Genomic DNA, 17,313 nt, shown 5'->3' on the forward strand with positions numbered 1-17,313 from the left:
GACTGAGTAGCATAAAATAATAGTTTTAAATTAATTTAATATCAATAAAGTACAACTGACATTTGCTAATGCAATTATTTGTAACATCTAGAATTTATAATAGTAAATGAATAACACTAAAAAGTTGTAGAGCAATAGTTAATGAAACATTTAAACTACTATAAATTCTTTTCACCAAAATCTGATCAAATGCACACTGCACATCATATTAGATCTCAGAGGATATTTTGTTTAATGGTGGCTATTTACATACACAATGGTAATATATTGTCCAGCTTAAACTTGCTATATATTAAAAGGTTTTCTTCAAAAAAAACAACAAAACAAAAAAAACAAACAAACAAGAAAATCAAAAACAAAACTGGATATCTGTGTGGTAAAAACAAAGTCAGTGTTTCTAAAAGAAATAAAATATTACAATTTACAATGTTAAGTGAAATGACTGAAGCTAGGAAAAGTGACCAGTGAGAGAACTATTACAATCAGTGAATTAACTGTACATTCAATTTCAGTGAGAAACCTTAAACATTGCAAATAACATGTTTCTTGTGGACACATTAAATATAGACAGTTTATTTTTATTTTGGTCATTCCTAATAATTTCAGATCTTCCAAACTAAGCATGAAAAAAGGCAGGAATTACAAATATTAAAACATTTTAACATGTTATAAATCAAAATGGACCCATTTTCAACCTGCAGAAATGGTTTAAATGTATTTAGATCATCTCCCTTAATGCATCCATAGTGGTTTTCTTCTAAAAACAAAAATGCAAAACAGTGAACTTCTTTTAAAAAACAAAACAGGATCAAATACATGTCACTGAATTTCATAAAAGTTATATTTTCTGTAACAGCATACATCAGATTGTTGTAGCTCTGGGTAACATTTGCTTTGTGCCATTGATTACAGGAAAAGCTTTTTGGCTTCTTAAGCAATACTTGAAGTGGTTAATTTCCATATTTTAAATAGTTTTAACAAAGGTAATTTTATGGGAAGACAATATAACAAGTGGTCCACTCAGATGTTACTGTCCTTCAGTCTGACTGTCCACAGGAAAGACACAGAATATAGAGCTTGGCGGTGTTTTACTGGATGTCTTCAACATAGTTGGCAGGATAGAGACCTATTTGTCCATTCTTGAGTCGACCTTTGCACCAGCCCTGGTCATCCTCTTCACCAATTTTTGTGAATTCGTCTCCTGTAAAAGCAGTTTTATTTGGTCAGTGACAACATGTTTTGCCCTGTTAAAAGAGTAACATAAAAAAAAAAAAAAGATTAAAAAATACCTGCTTTGAAACTCAGCTCATCCTGTTCCTGCCCTTCATAATCGTACAGAGCTCGAACAGGCACAGATATCCCCAGAGAAGATGGTTCATCCTCAAACGGATTTCCATTTCCGTTGGTGGAAAAGGGATTCGCGCTTGTGTCTTCATCAGACCAGTCCGGGGCCTTCTCTGTACTGCTAGCACTAAAACAGAACACGTTCCTTTAAGTAGAGGTCTTCAAGAACAGAAATTATGCTGATGGGAAATACAAAAATGCAATACATGTAAAAGTTGGAAAAAGTAGCAAGCCAGAAGACCATCACAACCTAAAACTTCACCAAACCGGGAAAGGTTTAGTTTTGTCTAAATACATCAAGTTAAGACTAAACAAATAGAAAGAACATGCTTACATAATGAACCAGACAAAGGGTTGTTTTTTGGTGCTGTGAAGTTTAGTTAACACAATGGTCAAGACCAGGCAATGTAAATAAAAGAGCCAGTAAAAGGCATAATCATTGAACACATTTGATTTGACCTCAACGACCAAAAGAGGGAGCCACAAAGACACCACAAGACAGCTTCCCTCTCAGAGACAAAAGAAGAAAATGAAAAATACACCAAGCAGCGCTCAAATGCTGTACAGTCAGACACATTCACAGCCTCTGGACTAGAACAACGTGTGGATTATATGTGGTTTAATGTCAAGATCAACCAATTAAGACTGCACGCTTATTGGCAATTACATATAACCTTACAATAGGGATTCCCAAAGTGGGGGTTGGGTATGAGACCTGCATTTTTAGTTAAATTAGAGCAAACAGAAATTTTTTAAAAGCCCAGTGTAACTTTTCTGGTGGGGTCCGCTGCCTGCCTTTCTCTATGGAGATATTATTGCTTTTGCCTGCAATGTTCTACCGCATGACATTGCTCAAAAACATGCATTTAGGCTTTCCAAAGATCTGACCTGTAGCTCCTGATGTTGTTTCTAAGGGGATAGAAAAGTTTCATGCCATACTGTGGAATATTCTAGGAAAAGGAAGAACATCTCCATGGAGACAAGCATGCGACAGATTCTCCACCAGAACAGATACATCGTGCATCTTTAAATAAAGGTTATTAGCCCAGATTTCAAATGTTTGCAGACTGAAATTAGTACAAGCGCCAATTGAAATTTGCAGTGGATGTCCCAGGTTGATTGAATGGTTATTTTGGTGGTCTGACTGTATAATACCAGAAGTCAAGCACAGAAACATGTTGGTCATGTGCAATGCCATTCCAGTGACTATGCAACACGCCAACCCGCATCTGAGAGAGACTAAAGAAAAAAGAACATCAACTTTCAAGCAAAAAAGGAAGACAAACTAAACCAATGACACAAATGAAAGAAGAGGCGAGTTTCAAGAGGCTGCAAGACAATACACTTTTCTCCTTTTCACCAACATGTTTATTTCTTCTTTATTGACACTGTTGTGGTTGACTGTGGTCTGCACCTCCTCCTCATCGTCATCTTCGTCAAAGGGGTTTGTGCTCACCGGTTCAGTTATGGTGGGCATGGTGAGGCTGATAACATGAGACACATGAGATGATGGTTTACATGAAGAAAATGTGGCAAAGAGCTGCAGAGAACAAATTATCCTGTCTCCATGGCATCAAAATATGTACAAAACCTGCTGACCCTGTAGTTCAGTATAAACTAGGGACGTCAAATGATTGTGATTATTTTCAAAAGAAACATCACGATTTTATGATTTTTAACACCATGACCAAATAACAATGAAATCCTTTATTTTCTTTCATTGTATATTCAGCTTCCTGAAATGAAACTTTCTAAAGAATATGCGAGAAATTAACAGCCAAATAAAAAAGGCATTTTATATTTAGTTTAAATTGAAATGATCTATTTTTGCTTCTAAAATTCTCATAGTTACAATTTTTAAATAGCTCATACAAATATACAGTTTACTCTATTAACTGCCTCAATGTGATTTGGTGTTTTAATTGTCCTTAAACTGGAACAATACACCCTATAATTAAATAAAGTTGTTGAGGTCAGTTTTACTTCCTGGCATTGTCACTCTCTAAGCCAAAGCACACTCCCTATTTGCTCTCTGGCCATGAGCACTGGAGCAACACTTATGAACTGTGAACGCCTTTGTTTGCACGGTTATGCCATCCTCTTGGGCTCAGCCTGAGGTTATTACAGTAAACAGCACTTATATGGGCAACTGGGATAATGTAACTTTTGGTGGCTTATCAAAACACACAAAACAATGCATATTTTTACACATAAAACTTCCAAACATGGAACTTGCTAAATCTGTTCAACTATACTCAGAATGGTATGATACTAAACAGTTATTAGGTTTCTTGTTTACATTTTGTCACAAACACAATTACTAGGGATGCACCGATATGATATTGGTATCAAATATCGGCAGCAATCTGTAAAAATCTGTGGTATCAGGTATTGGCTCCAAAATAACAGTTCTGCTAATATCCTGGTTGGGCCTATAAACTGAAGTAATAAAAATATTGGCCCATAAAGTCTCATAATGTTTGAGCTTTTAATACAAACTTGTTCTGTAATTACTTGAGAGATAAACAACAGCTCTAACACATTTTGTCATACACATTTTTTTTTATTTTTAGGAATATAAAGTCTATTTAGTCCCTGCACTGGTATCGGATGATATCAGGTTTTGGCAAATACTTAAAGCCGTAGTATCAGAATCGGTATCAGAACTGAAAAAGCTGGATCAGTGCATCACTAACAATTATATATAGTATTTTGTAAATATAACTCAAGAAACATTTCCCATGCAAAGGTCAAAGATCAAGTGCCTGCCATGTCTAACATTCCCCATGTTGACTCCTCTACTCACTCCTTTCTCAAATATAGGACCATAGATGCTGCCATGTCAGCTGATTCAATGTACCTGTCTTGCATGCTGGATTAGTTCTCATTTCCTAATCATCTATTTGCTGACATTACAACAAACCATTGTATTTTGTTTTTACTTTGTGCTGTTGCCAAAACAGGATTATGGGTAATACACAGTGCATTACTCTATCATAAAATGTGTTCTGAAATAAATAACCGTTCAGTGAGGTATGATTAAGCAACACAAAGACTCTAGAGTAATTACTTTGCACATAACATACACCTATGCAAATCTCAGCACACCATGGTCCCCAGCGAGAGATGTTGAATAAATGTTTTGTGTTTCCATGATACTGCAGTTCACTCTAGAGCGACTTGCGTAATTTTATGAGCATTTCTGAAGATCAACAGCCTCGGGCCACTTTGAATATCTCAGGTGTATAAAGATTTAAATGAGAGAGAGATACTTCCTGAGAGAAATTCAAGTTTAGCTGCAGCAACGTACTGCATTTCTCAGTCACCTTTGTATCTCAGTGCAGTTTAACATGAGGACTGGTCAGGTAGAGTCAGCTGACCCAGTGTCAGGGTGAGTGTGTGCTACTACTCCTGTAGGTAAACAGGGTTCTCTCATTTTAACCAGAAGGTCTAGAAATAATTTTGTTTTCTTTCACAGGTCTCTACAATTTGACATTCTCCACACAAGTACAATAATATTTGATCAAGTGCACTGGGAAAATGTGATATTTTTACACATTAGGGCAAGGTTTTACATATACACATGCAAACATAAATGTATGGGACACTATAATGCTAATCAGAAATACTTAATAGTAGCTGTTACAATATTCATGTGGAGTGTACTAGTACACTTTTGAGCTAGTACACTGGCCTGTTGTAACCCTGTTGCTGGTGGGTTTGAGATGTACCTGCTTGTGGTCTTCACAGGCTGATCAGATCCAGTCTGACTGATCCCAGTCAGTGTTACACCTTCAGATGACTTCTTCTTTGTTTCTCGTCTGCTCAGAGTCCGGTTCAAATCTAAAGACCAGTCCTGGAGAATGCACACACACACACATTGCACACTTATGAGCAGTTCAACAAATGTACAAAGTGACGAATAAAGAGGAAAATGCATTATACACAGCAATATACACAGCAATATACACACACACAGAACGATGTAAAGCTTGTTTAGAGATTACAGTACATGCATGTGTGTATACAGCACAAACTAAGAAGTGTAAAAGGTTAAAGCATCTATTCCTCATCCATCACCTTGAAGTAAAGAAGCTAAAATTATTATTTACTACAAAATAACAGACTATGATATTAAAAGTGCACTATGTAACTTTTATGGTGTCAGGTCCACCAGCTGCTTGTCTCCATGGAGGCATTCCATGGAATGTTCCTTAGAACGCCATTAAACTGTAAAATGCATGTCTTTCACCCAGGGTATTCTTTAGCAATAAAAACACTTGTATTTGAATAAATGCAAGATGTACGTTTAATGCCATAATATGAAACATCCCAAGCAATGCAATAATATCTCCATGGGAACCCTCACCACTAAAGTTACTCAGTGCACCCTTGAATACTACAAAGAGGATATCCGAAATGCCAGCTCAGCTGTCAAGACAGAATATATTTAAGATAAGATTAAGGTAATACGTGCCAAATGCAAGATTTATCTTTACTCAAAAATAACCTCACAACAACTACTGCAACCACAGAGAAATTGGAGCAGAGAAAAATAGATGTAAGTGTGGAAAAAACGCCAGCCCTGCCATGCAAAACTCACTACAATGGACCTTCTTTTAAAGGAACGAGGCTCGGACAAATCCAAATTCTGTCAAAAATGTGCAAGTTTAAGTTAAAATATAAACCGTACAGTAGACCTTAATATTGCATGCACAAAATTTTGTATTTATTTATTTGGGCCAATTAAATATAAAGAACATTTTTGGCTGAAGCATGTATTTCACAGTAGGAGAACAGTGCAGTGATGATATTTAGTACCTCAAACTGTGGCCAGTTCATGGGCATGCCTGGACCGTGGTTTGACCGGAACCATTTGAGGTCGTCTTCGGCATCAGTAGCAGAAATCGTGTCTTCCAGCGTATGGTAGATTGTCTGAAATCTAGAAACATTTACAAGATTGGCATCAGGTTATTACAGAGAAAAAAAAAATATTGGCAAGTTTTCAGACTTGTGATTGCTGGATAGGTCCAGATGTTGTTTGACTTCCAGGAGCAATTCTTTGAAAAAGCTAATGCGTTTGTCTTCAAACTGCTGCCACTGCTCAAACACTTGCTCCATGTTTTCCATGTACTGAGGGGTCAGCTTGTCCAACTCCTCTAGGGACTTCTCATAGCGCTCCTTTGTCTGCGCAGGACATGCACAATTAGATGCATTTATACCTTACAGCATTGATCATTATAATTGCTATACCTTTTGTGCCTCTTGTTGACACTTCTCTAGTTTTTCCTGCAGTTTTTTCTGAGCCTCAGGATTGTTGTTGCTCTCCAGTTTACTGTTGGTTTCTCTGCTGGCGGCAAGCTTCTCTTCTTTACAGGCCGAGTGATAGGTCTTTTTCATCGTCTCCACCTGAAAAGATGCAGGTGTCGCTGTCACATACATAGATACTTTTATTGGCTTCACAACTGATGCCCTCAACTCATAATTCAGTTATAGAATGCACTGTAATTGATGGCAGCTATGAAAGAGTGGTTTATTAGTTTGTTAGTAGTGTTTGTAAAGAAGAATTAAAATCAACAACATATTGGTAATGGCACTAATATTTGCTACAGCATGTCTGCAGCTTAATGTATGTGTGCCTGTATTGACCTATGCACCCTGTGTCTGCCATGACAGAAACTAATTTTCCTGGTGAGTTAATTAGCCTCATTTCCTCAACAGCCCACCACTAGTTCCAATTTGACTTGTTAATCAATAAACTACAGCGGCAGAAACACTTTATTGTTCTACTCAATGGGCCAGGATGTCACCACCCAATGTGACATCACTGAAAAGGAAGTCGCAACAAGAAGTTTGCAAAAGTTTTTGGCTTTGAACGGACAAAAACATGTTCGTGCTTGCTCAAATACAAGTGCACAAAGCGGAATGTGAAGCCTGCCAGACTGTTCAAAAATCAGGTCACTCTAATGTCGTATTTGCACATTCATTTGAAGGTTGCCTCAAGCCACTGACGGGGGCTTGAAAACAATGTGTATTCACAAACGCAGTACAGCTAGCATATAAACTACATTATAAGCACAGGTAGGGTTACATTAGGTACATTCTTAGTTGAGAAAGGCTTGTGATTGCTCTTAACCATACCGTAAGTGACAAAAGCTTTATGTTGTCAATACTACATGATTTGCATATTTGTGTTTCTTCCACCTTACTTTCAGATAGGATTGTATGCTATGCCCAGACATTTTCTTTAACAACTATTCTTACTTGAAAAGATGTTTCGTCAAATGCATTTCTACTATTATTTGAGTAATTTCTCGGACCACTACTTCTACAGTAATTTAGTACAACATGGCTTCTCCACCCTCTGGCATTTCCACAGTGTGTTTATTTAACCAGGTAACTATGGATATGAATAACAACAAATAATAACTCAAGCATGAAATTTATAGCAATGGCCACAACATTTAATTCAACTGACTTATTACAGAGCTGTGTATGACTGTGTTGATGGAAAGTATGTTACATAGGAAACTACTCATCAGGTGACCATTAATAACACAGGCTAGACCTAAAACGCACCTCTTTGAGTTTTTTTGCCCAAGGTTTCTGTGCCTTTCTGAATCCGTCATCCGCCTCTTTTGTTTCTTTAAATCCCCCAATCATCTGTTTGTGGTAGGCGTCACGTTGCCAGTTCTTGAGCTTCTCGTAGTCCTCTCCCATCAGCGCGGCCTTCACCTCCATGTGCAGCTCACTCACTTTTTCTGCTTCAGTGCACAGTGCTGACCAGGCTCTCTCCAGTGTGCCATACTGAGGGCCTGAGAGACAAAGAACTTAGACTTACACTAAGTGTATTAATCCACAGGGGAAATTACTGTACCTTTACCAGTACTTCAGAGTTTACAATACAATAATAACGGGTTATGTTAATAAAAGAAAATGAAAATAGCAAGATTTAAGAACGATATACAAATATGTACATGTAATAAATTAAATAATATATAAATCTAGGCTGTGTATAAAAGGTAAGGAAATATAGTACAATATCTAGTGACATAATGACATTATTTTACTTATATTATTTTAATGCATTACTATGGCTGCATATTCATGGGTTACAGCTTCCTGTTAGTAGGTGACACTGTCCTGTTACCTTTGTCAATCAGTTGTCGCCACCTCTTGCCCCATTCTGTGAGCTGCTGTGCGTAGGATTTTTCTATACGAGCACGTTCATGAAGGCAGTTCATCAGATCACTGCAAAGTCTGTGGCCATCGTCGACCCGCTTCACTGTGCGCTTATAGTTCCCAACCTGGGGCAAGAAAACAAGAATTTAATGAAGCTAAAAAGGGATAAAAACTGAAAAAAAAGATGCAAGTATGCAAGTACCTCCCAGAAGCTGTCACTGGACACATCGATCATGGAGCTGTCCATGGAGCCCGACATGTCTGCTGCCCTAATTCACACTCAGCGTGCAGGGCCTGGAAGGAAAAAAACAGCGTACATTCAGTGTGGTTAATTCATGAAAATATGCACAGTGATATAAATGCAATTCATTGAGAGTATGTATATAAAGTAATGTTTCCCTTTTATATTTAGATCAATAACAGATACATGTGTGTTTATGTATATTATATACACATATAATAAACACACACACACTATTATATATATATATATATATATATATATATATATATATATATACACACAGACACACACACACACACTCACACACACACATATATGCATGTCAGGATATTTTCTTGTCTGCAGAGGAAATGTGATTTGCTACAACAATTCAAATTGCGATTTCGATTTCAATTCATCTTTCTGCTCTTATCGTCGAGAGCTAGATAATTATGTTGAAGTTAATAATATCTTGATTGAAAATTAGTTTGGTTTTAAAACAAATAGGTCCACATCAATGGCAGTTGTGAAAATGGTGGAAAATATTTCACAATCTGTAGATCAAAAACTTCATACAAGACGCTTATTTTTAGACCTATATGTAATTTTGTTAAAAAAAAAATTAGAGAAGTACAGTTCACGTACAAACTAAAGCATAATGAAAATGAAATTCCTCATTCTTTATAATCATTCTATCATTCTAAGTGAAACCTTTATGTTCAATGGATCACATGTAAAAACTACTCTTAGGGAACATAGTTTATCAGGCAAAGGAGTTAAATTATGGTTGTTGCAATTATCTAAAACAAGCTACCGGTACTTCTCTCTCTACTAAGAGAATAATAATGGAAAAATATTTGAAAGTAAGGATAATTTTGTGAGGACTGCTTTTTTTTTTTTCATTATGATGTAAATGTCCAGTAACAGGTCATATTAGTTTTATAGATGAATGTCCATTTAAATAGTGTAACTGGAGAGAAGGGTAGGAACAATAAGCTTCTGCCTACACCTGGTCATTGACTTACTTTATTGTTCGATTTGACTGTAAGGTTCTACATAAAGATTTTTTGTTGTTTTTTTTTTTTTGTTTTAATGGGCATCATACAGAATATAATGTATGTAGACTGTATTAAGTTATACACTGACCAAAATTCATTCATTTTCGCTCATTTATTTTTGTTTGAATAAATAAATTGAACACTGAAGAGAGAAACCCTAGCCAAGCCCTTCTCACAATATACAGTTCACAATAGTTGATGCACATGTTGTTTCTATGCTTACACAATGTGAAATGCTGACTCTGAAACTAATGTATAAAAAATAGTATCCTGCAAAGCGGAAAGCAGACACATCCTTACGCTCTTGCAACCTCACACGTGACCTGTCAATCAAACCAACAGCTGGAACAGGCACTGAGACGGCATTTAGTCTTCTTTGTCACAACAACATTCCTGCGGAGTTTACCACCCCGGATCTGCCGCTATCAGAGAAGAAGAGCAGGGCAGTAGAATGGGGCGCAAAACATTGTAAATATTACTGATCGGCAAATACCCAAAATTAGTAGTAAATATACAACAAAAAATTAAAATGACTATCTTTTTAACCTATAGAGCAACAAGAGATCAAGTTTAATTACTGAATTTCTGTTCAGGTTTATGGTTCTAACTAGGGTTGTCAGAAATAAGATGCTAATTGACTAGTATCAAAACTAGACACTCATTTGAATAAGTCACATTCACAGGACAGAAATGAACCTTTCCTGAATAGCTTTAGACTGACATTGAGCTATATCAGCACTAGTATAAGACCACACATACCTGGGAGACTGAGAGATGACACAGCTAAGAGCACATAGTAATATAAAAGAAAGTACTATTATTTAATGTTGAAAACTACATTCTGATGTCTAAAGAGTCTTTTTTATTATTATTTGTATTATGCTATTGGAATCAGTATTGAGAATCGAGTCTATTCCTTAGTGTCGACATACACTTTGAAATTTTAGTGTCATGACAACACTAGTTATAAATTCTAAAGTCGTATACAGGAATTTGTACAAGAAATATCAAAAGTCATAGCATTATATCCCATGCATGTAAAATGGTGTGATCTGGTTTGATAATCTTTGCAGCAGGTGGGTGTTCTCAATCCCACCATGCGATAAAGAGTCTACAGATGCTGCTCCAACTGAGACTGAGCTGCGCTGAGAATCAGACAGAGGCCAAATAGACCAGGGCTCAGAGCCACAGGAGGCAGCTTCCGATTTCTTTCAGACGAGTCTATAGAAGGGCTTGTGTTAGACCACGCTCTCCTCCTGTGCATCATTTAAACTTAACAGTGTCTCTTTATTCAGTCATTTTATCTAGTCTGCAGCCCTCCTCCTCCTCTTCTCTCTCCCTATAGTTGGGCTTTGCAATTATCAATCAAATTTTAATCATTCTCATAATCAAATTAAATCAGTTCCTTTCTGAATTATATAGGAGACCATCCTCAAAACTCGACTTCCTTGGTACAGATAAATTATTTCAAATAATACTGATTATGACAGAAATTTGTATTTTATTTATTTGTAAAGGTAAAATGCACATTTACTAAGAAGTTCAAACAATGTAAATGCCCGAGATTACATTTTCTTTTCATTAATGGAAGGAAGTATGCAGACTGTGATCAATATGCAAATTATTAAATATGAGGTCACTGGATGGTCACTGGAGATTTTTTACTAGTGTGAAAATAGTTGCTAAAATGTTTTGGTGGAGCTCAAAATAAATTAATACTAATACAAAAGTACCTGTACTAATTATAATCCTTCACTTCACTATAATCCTTGACGTCATTGCGGGCGACCTCCAACAACTTGGAGTCACCATAGAGGACGCAGAGCAGCTGGCCCTAGACCGCCAACGTTGGAAAAAACTGGTTCACCTGGTCAGCTCAACGCGTGGGGATGGGATGCCCCCCTCCCCTTTGCTAGAGCCTTAGATAGATAGAGATACTGTCAATCACAAAAGGAAGAAGATGGAAAATAAATTAAAAAACTAAACAGTAAATTACATTTAATTGAACAACACAGAGGCCCGCAGATGAGATGGGGGAGGGGGCTGTACTTGTGAATAAACATTTTCTTTTTACAGTTGTGGTTTAAACTCAGACACACCACATGTTGTCTGTCACTGAATCCAGATAACAACCAATGTTTACATGTGTAACCTAGTTCATGGTCTTATCTATGATGTGAAATATTTTAAATATGTTGCTCACATAAATGGTCACATTTTTATAAAATGCTTTTCCTCGTTCAAGGACTTCAAAGCATTTTACATCAAGAAACCATTCACCCATTCTCACACACATTCATACAACAGTGCACAGACACTGGGTAAGGTGGGTTATGTGTCTAGCCCAAGGACACAATGACAGCATTCATCTGTGGGAGCTGGAATCGCACCGTCAACCTGTGGGTCTATGGATCTGACTGCTCTACCAATGATGTTTACTTTGAATGCGTGATTCGAACGGTCAATCTTCAAATGGACAAAACACTCACACCAACTGAGTTTCTGTCACCCAGTAAAGTTTCACTGATAATTGTGTAGTAAAATTATACCATGGTCAGTGAGAAGTCTAAAGCTAAGGGCTGTTCATTTTTTTTGTATAACCGCATGGTCTGGTAACAGTTAATCACTGTTCTATATCACTACGCTGTGAGCATCACCATAGCAATGGGTAAACAAATTAACTAGTGTTAGGAGGGACTAGCTTCAACTAAAACAGAAATAACTACTGCTTTGAATATCCACAGACAGCGAAAAGATCAGCAGATTTAACACACTGCTCCGAGCTGTTTAATGATTACATGAATATCATATATTCAAGTATAATCCTGAGTCAATGAAATTCTCTCTCAAGAAGATGAACTACTAAGAACATGTTTTACAGATTCAATCCAATCCATACCAGTCGAACTTTATTTGTACACCACGTTAAATCAAAAAGAAAAAGTTTCCAAATTGTGGCACAGAATTCACATACAATCACATAAAATATATTAAACTAGTTAAAAGTATTTTTCTGCCATTCTTAAGGGTCCCATCAGAGTAACAATGGACAGATGAACAGGCTACAAATACCTCTACTAAACTTCAAGACATGCAGCAAATCTATAAATAAAACTTTGTGTTTATAGTCAGGCCTAGACAGAAGTTAATCCCAATGTAAAGAGGATGCAAATGTTTCAAAAGGTTGTGAAACCTAGTACTGGTGGTGGATTAATAACCCCAAGAACAGAACTGAATGCTACAAATACATAAACAATAAAACAAAAAAAAGGCAGTGGAAACAATGTTATGTAATTTTTGGGTCTGATGTAATAACGACGCATAGGAAAACCATTGCCTTGACTCTGTAGGCTGAACACAGCCTGACCCAGAACTGTAAACAAAGCTTTGGACCATGCAGGGTCCGAAGTCCACTCACAATCTGTGCTCTGAAAACTTCAAGTATGTGCAGCTACGTAATTCATCAATAACAATTTCATCTTCAAAACTACTATAAAAGTAGGCCTGGTGACAAATCTTGAAGTGTGATATATTGTAAGTAAATATAGACGATAAATGATATAATTGCAATTTATGTTACTGACACAATAACCCAAGAGCAGATTTAAACCACAAAAACTACTCTAAATGTACAATATTGTTAAACAATCATGAGCTGCAATAAATAAAAAGCAGGATGAAACACTTCAGTACTTAGTCTGTATCTGTAATAAGTCATATAAGTTATGAAATCAACTTTTTACAGCTTAAGTCTTATCATATAGTCAAAAAAATAACAATTTCCAAGTAGTCCAAAGAAAATGTACACATGATAAACACTGACCCTCAAAAAATATTGTTCCAGCTTTCATATATTGAACAATATTGTAATTATCATGACAGGCCTATATAAAATGTTTGTAAATTAATCAATGATTCAAGAATTGCAATCAGATGAATCTATGTGTAAAACAGCATATTATGATAATCATGCCTTTTTTAAAATTGGGTGAATTTCAGTTGTTGCAAAGACAGAATATAAGTCTAACTTTGTTCCCACGTCATCACGAACAGAGAAAGATTGAAACCAAAATTGAAATACAATATATCATGAGATGCATATTTGAATTACTACATCTTCATTATTGTAAGATAGGAATTGGGCCCTAGTCCATTTTAGATTCACCTTTGCTGACTGAACAGACAATAGTTTTCACAAAATCCCTCTACCAGCAGCTCTCACACAGCTGACACGCACATGCACACCTCCCCTGAAGCTGTTTATTTATGTTTGCCCCATAAAAGTTACTCTCCGCGTCACAGAACACCAGCCAACTCTGTGATGAAGTTTGTTTTTTTTCCCAAGCACATGTTTGAAAAGGGGCAGCTGCTTTCTCACAATGCCATTCACCAGATTGTAGCAAGGACAAATGTTGATTTATGTTGAACAGTTTTTAGATCTACATCAGGTTGGCCAAGCTGCTAATCAGTTAACTCGATATTTCCTTGGAAAGTAGTTTGTTAATCTTATCTTGCTATAATGACATATACGTAAGTAACAGCACAAAATAAATTCACATATAGCGCTAAAGCTAAGCAGATCCTTCAATATTGCACTCTCCCAGCAGGCAATATAAAGAGACAGAGTAGCACAAACCTAAGGGTCAACATTTTCCAAATACCACTGGTGGCATTAACTTTTAATCTGTCAATTGATTTGAGATTGCTTAAACCATAGGAAGCCAGCAACAGCAACATCCACTACAATGAGCAGTAAACTACTCATAAGGGTTATTCTGTTCATTTACTATAGACTTTAAAATAAAAATGGTGAATGTACATTTGAGGGCAAATGCTCTTTGTAATAACTTAAAATACTTAATAATACTATATAATACTAAAAACCTCTTATAACACAATGATGTATCAAAACTGCTCATTGTTTTAGTGGGAAAGGATTTTAAAATAACCTTACATTAAATACTAGCCAGACCACATAACTTCTGGAGGTGACACCTGCACGATTCCATGGAAATAAAAAGTTAAAACCATACTTTGGAACATTTTCCAGTGAGATAGACGAGTTTTATGCCATACTGTGGAATATTATAAAAAGAATAACATATTCATGGCAACAAGCAGGAGGCCCTTTTCCAGGATAAATAAGAGACGGGTTTGTGGAGATGCAAGACTGATCACAGTATGGACAAACATTTTCTATTTTTCAGTGCAATAAAATCATCCACACTGGAAAAAAAAAGCTTTTTTTTTTTGCTAAAATGTGGGCAAACACTACATTTTTTTTTTTGGTTAAATTGCATTTTACCAAAAAAGCGTCCATCATCATATTGAAGTAACTGTAGTCTAAACGCAGATGACTATAGGTTCAAACAAAGAAAAAAAAGCTCCATGGACAGTTGAAAACAATGGCATTTGTTCCACACTTTCAGGTATTTTCCAGTGGAACAGCCAACAGCCCAGAGACCTACACATAATGGAGGGGAACTCTAATACATGACATAGCAGACCCCATGACGTTACTCACAGTCCATTTTACAATACTTCCTGTGGAGGTTCCTGTCCAGTGTTAATGGCAGGACTCTTCAGGAGCTGGTCAGACTGTGGTAACCCTGTGACCCTCATGTGCACCTCAAATTAATCTCAAATTAAAAGGAACATTATGTAACTTTTCTGGTGAGGGTCTGTAAATAACATTTCCATGGTTTACCTCCATGGAAATGTTATTACTGTTATTACTTTACCTACCCATTTAAACTATTCATAGAGACAAACTGGTGAGGTGGAGAGGTGAACCCGCAAGAATGAATTTATGTTTTAGCTATAAAAGAAATGTTTAATGCCATACTTTGAAACATTCCAGGTAAAGCAATAATATTTTTGATGGAGACAAAAAGGGGGCGGACCCACCCAGAATTGTTGTAGTAACTGCGCAATACACTTAATAAGGCATCAATTAAAATAAATATTCAAGCTAACTACTTTTAGTTACTATGGGCTTAAAGTGGACTACAGACAGTGGTCATAAGAGGTCTAAAATCTGTCTTTCAAAGTAGTGTCTAGAATTATACTGTCATCTGTCAAAGCTTGAAATAGCCTGTGACATATATACATAGCAAGAGACAGCTGTTCTGGCCTACCTTTTTACAACAAAATACACCACACATATTGTCTAAAATGAGATGACAGTCTACAAACCAAATTGGAGCAGCACTATTTCTATGTTTAGCTTCTGTGACAGAGCAACTAGTTCACATGACCCTGATGATAAAGGAAACAAGTTTTTTGTAAAGCTTCCTTTACTCCTTTACTATAACAGCAGTAGCCCATCATCGACATGGAAATATCACAATAGCCATGCACATGTTGAAATAGTCCATTACTCAACGTTGTGTGACTGATGAGTAGTGATTTCGTGTCATTTCCCGAAGATATTCAACATAGGAAGGGAACAAATACATAAATATGCCATTTTTAAATCAATTGTACCTTGATAAAGTGACAAATGTATATGCATCTACCTTGCACTTCTTCGGCTACAGTGGCATCAAGGGCACACAATCATCTCTGTGCTAAAATGAGGTACAATTGTTGTTATATCGACGTAAAATGTATGTGTTCTTACGTATGAGAGCTCGGCGAGTTTATCTCTAAGAAGCGAAACCTGCCGCGCCCTTTATCATTCAAGCCATAGAGGCATTTCTGTCCTTATATCGACCAAAAAACTCTCAAAACAAACTCATTAATGAAACTGGGGCGGTAAAACGAGAGACTTGGTTGAATAATTAACATTGCGAATGCCTCTAATTCTGAATAATACAGAAACTGACTTAATCTCTTAAATCTTGTAATAGTTTGCAATACTCTTAGTTACAGCACAAATAAAGCAGCAATCTAGTTCTAAGATCAGTTGTACAGTATAGCCAGAAACCTTACATATTGGAAATTACCAATATTTTCCACAGATGGGAACTTTTTGTCATTGGGAAGTTGTCTACAGTGTTAGCCTCGAGCTTTAAAGTTAGCCAATTAGCCACATCCCTACCGTCAAAAAGTTTTTAAAAGTCTATATAAAAGTCTGTCAAAGTATTTAGAACAACTTACCTTTAGCGTATCTATTCCGATTAAAAGATAGTGATTGATTTGCGGATTTAAAATGGTTTTAGGGCCTTTTACTAATCTTTCCACTGTGTTTTCCTCCTCCACGGCACCATCGACTTGTGACTGACACGGGCTGCAGTCAGCGTCCTACCATTACGCACAGCAGCAAGGCACATCCGGTAAAACTCACCAAAATAAAACTAGCATTAACCGTTGAACGCAACATTCATTTTAAAGAGGAACTAAACGGCAAATCCACTTTTTCTAGTGATTAACCGTAAAAATGGGACTTGTATAGCTATAGTTACCCGTTCTTGGTCTTATTTTGACATTTCAGAGAAACCTAAAACTCTGGACTTTAGTGTCTGAAACAAAAAGCTAAAAAATAAAACTACAAAAAAAACAAAA

General features: G+C 36.4%; 1 protein-coding gene across 7 annotated transcripts; it reads right to left on the reverse strand.

Moving 5' to 3' along the window:
- Nucleotides 1-20: 20 nt before the first annotated feature.
- LOC117391529 (protein kinase C and casein kinase substrate in neurons protein 2) lies at nt 21-17,054 on the reverse strand. Of its 7 annotated transcripts, none has more exons than XM_055231727.1 (12): nt 16,909-17,054; nt 8,729-8,820; nt 8,495-8,651; nt 7,924-8,159; nt 6,598-6,753; nt 6,356-6,531; nt 6,166-6,286; nt 5,948-5,995; nt 5,076-5,200; nt 2,709-2,828; nt 1,290-1,471; nt 168-1,201 (listed from the first exon to the last, which is right to left on the reverse strand). In XM_055231727.1, the coding sequence occupies exons 2-12, from the start codon at nt 8,783-8,785 to the stop codon at nt 1,089-1,091; spliced, it is 1,491 nt and encodes a 496-aa protein (XP_055087702.1). In that variant the 5' UTR covers nt 8,786-8,820; nt 16,909-17,054; the 3' UTR covers nt 168-1,088. The 7 variants fall into 7 exon arrangements, with proteins under 7 accessions (XP_033845245.1, XP_055087706.1, XP_055087702.1 ...); XM_055231726.1 differs by having other exon boundaries at nt 8,729-8,839; nt 16,915-17,045; XM_033989354.2 differs by lacking the exon at nt 5,948-5,995 and having other exon boundaries at nt 21-1,201; nt 16,909-17,048.
- Between the last annotated feature and the right edge of the window lie 259 nt (nt 17,055-17,313).

The sequence above is a fragment of the Periophthalmus magnuspinnatus genome, chromosome 23, assembly GCF_009829125.3.
Source record: "Periophthalmus magnuspinnatus isolate fPerMag1 chromosome 23, fPerMag1.2.pri, whole genome shotgun sequence".
NCBI classification, from domain to species: Eukaryota; Metazoa; Chordata; class Actinopteri; order Gobiiformes; family Gobiidae; genus Periophthalmus; species Periophthalmus magnuspinnatus.

Bases quoted from the DNA above. Each gene is read 5' to 3' on its own strand.
- LOC117391529 (XM_055231727.1), bottom strand. From the start codon at position 8,785: ATGTCGGGCTCCATGGACAGCTCCATGATCGATGTGTCCAGTGACAGC. The intron at 5,996-6,165 runs GTACTAAATATC...CATTTTTGACAG, and splicing joins TGAACTGGCCACAGTTTGAG to AATTTGGATTTGTCCGAGCC. The intron at 2,829-5,075 runs GTACATCTCAAA...TCATGTTATCAG, and splicing joins CCTGTGAAGACCACAAGCAG to CCTCACCATGCCCACCATAA.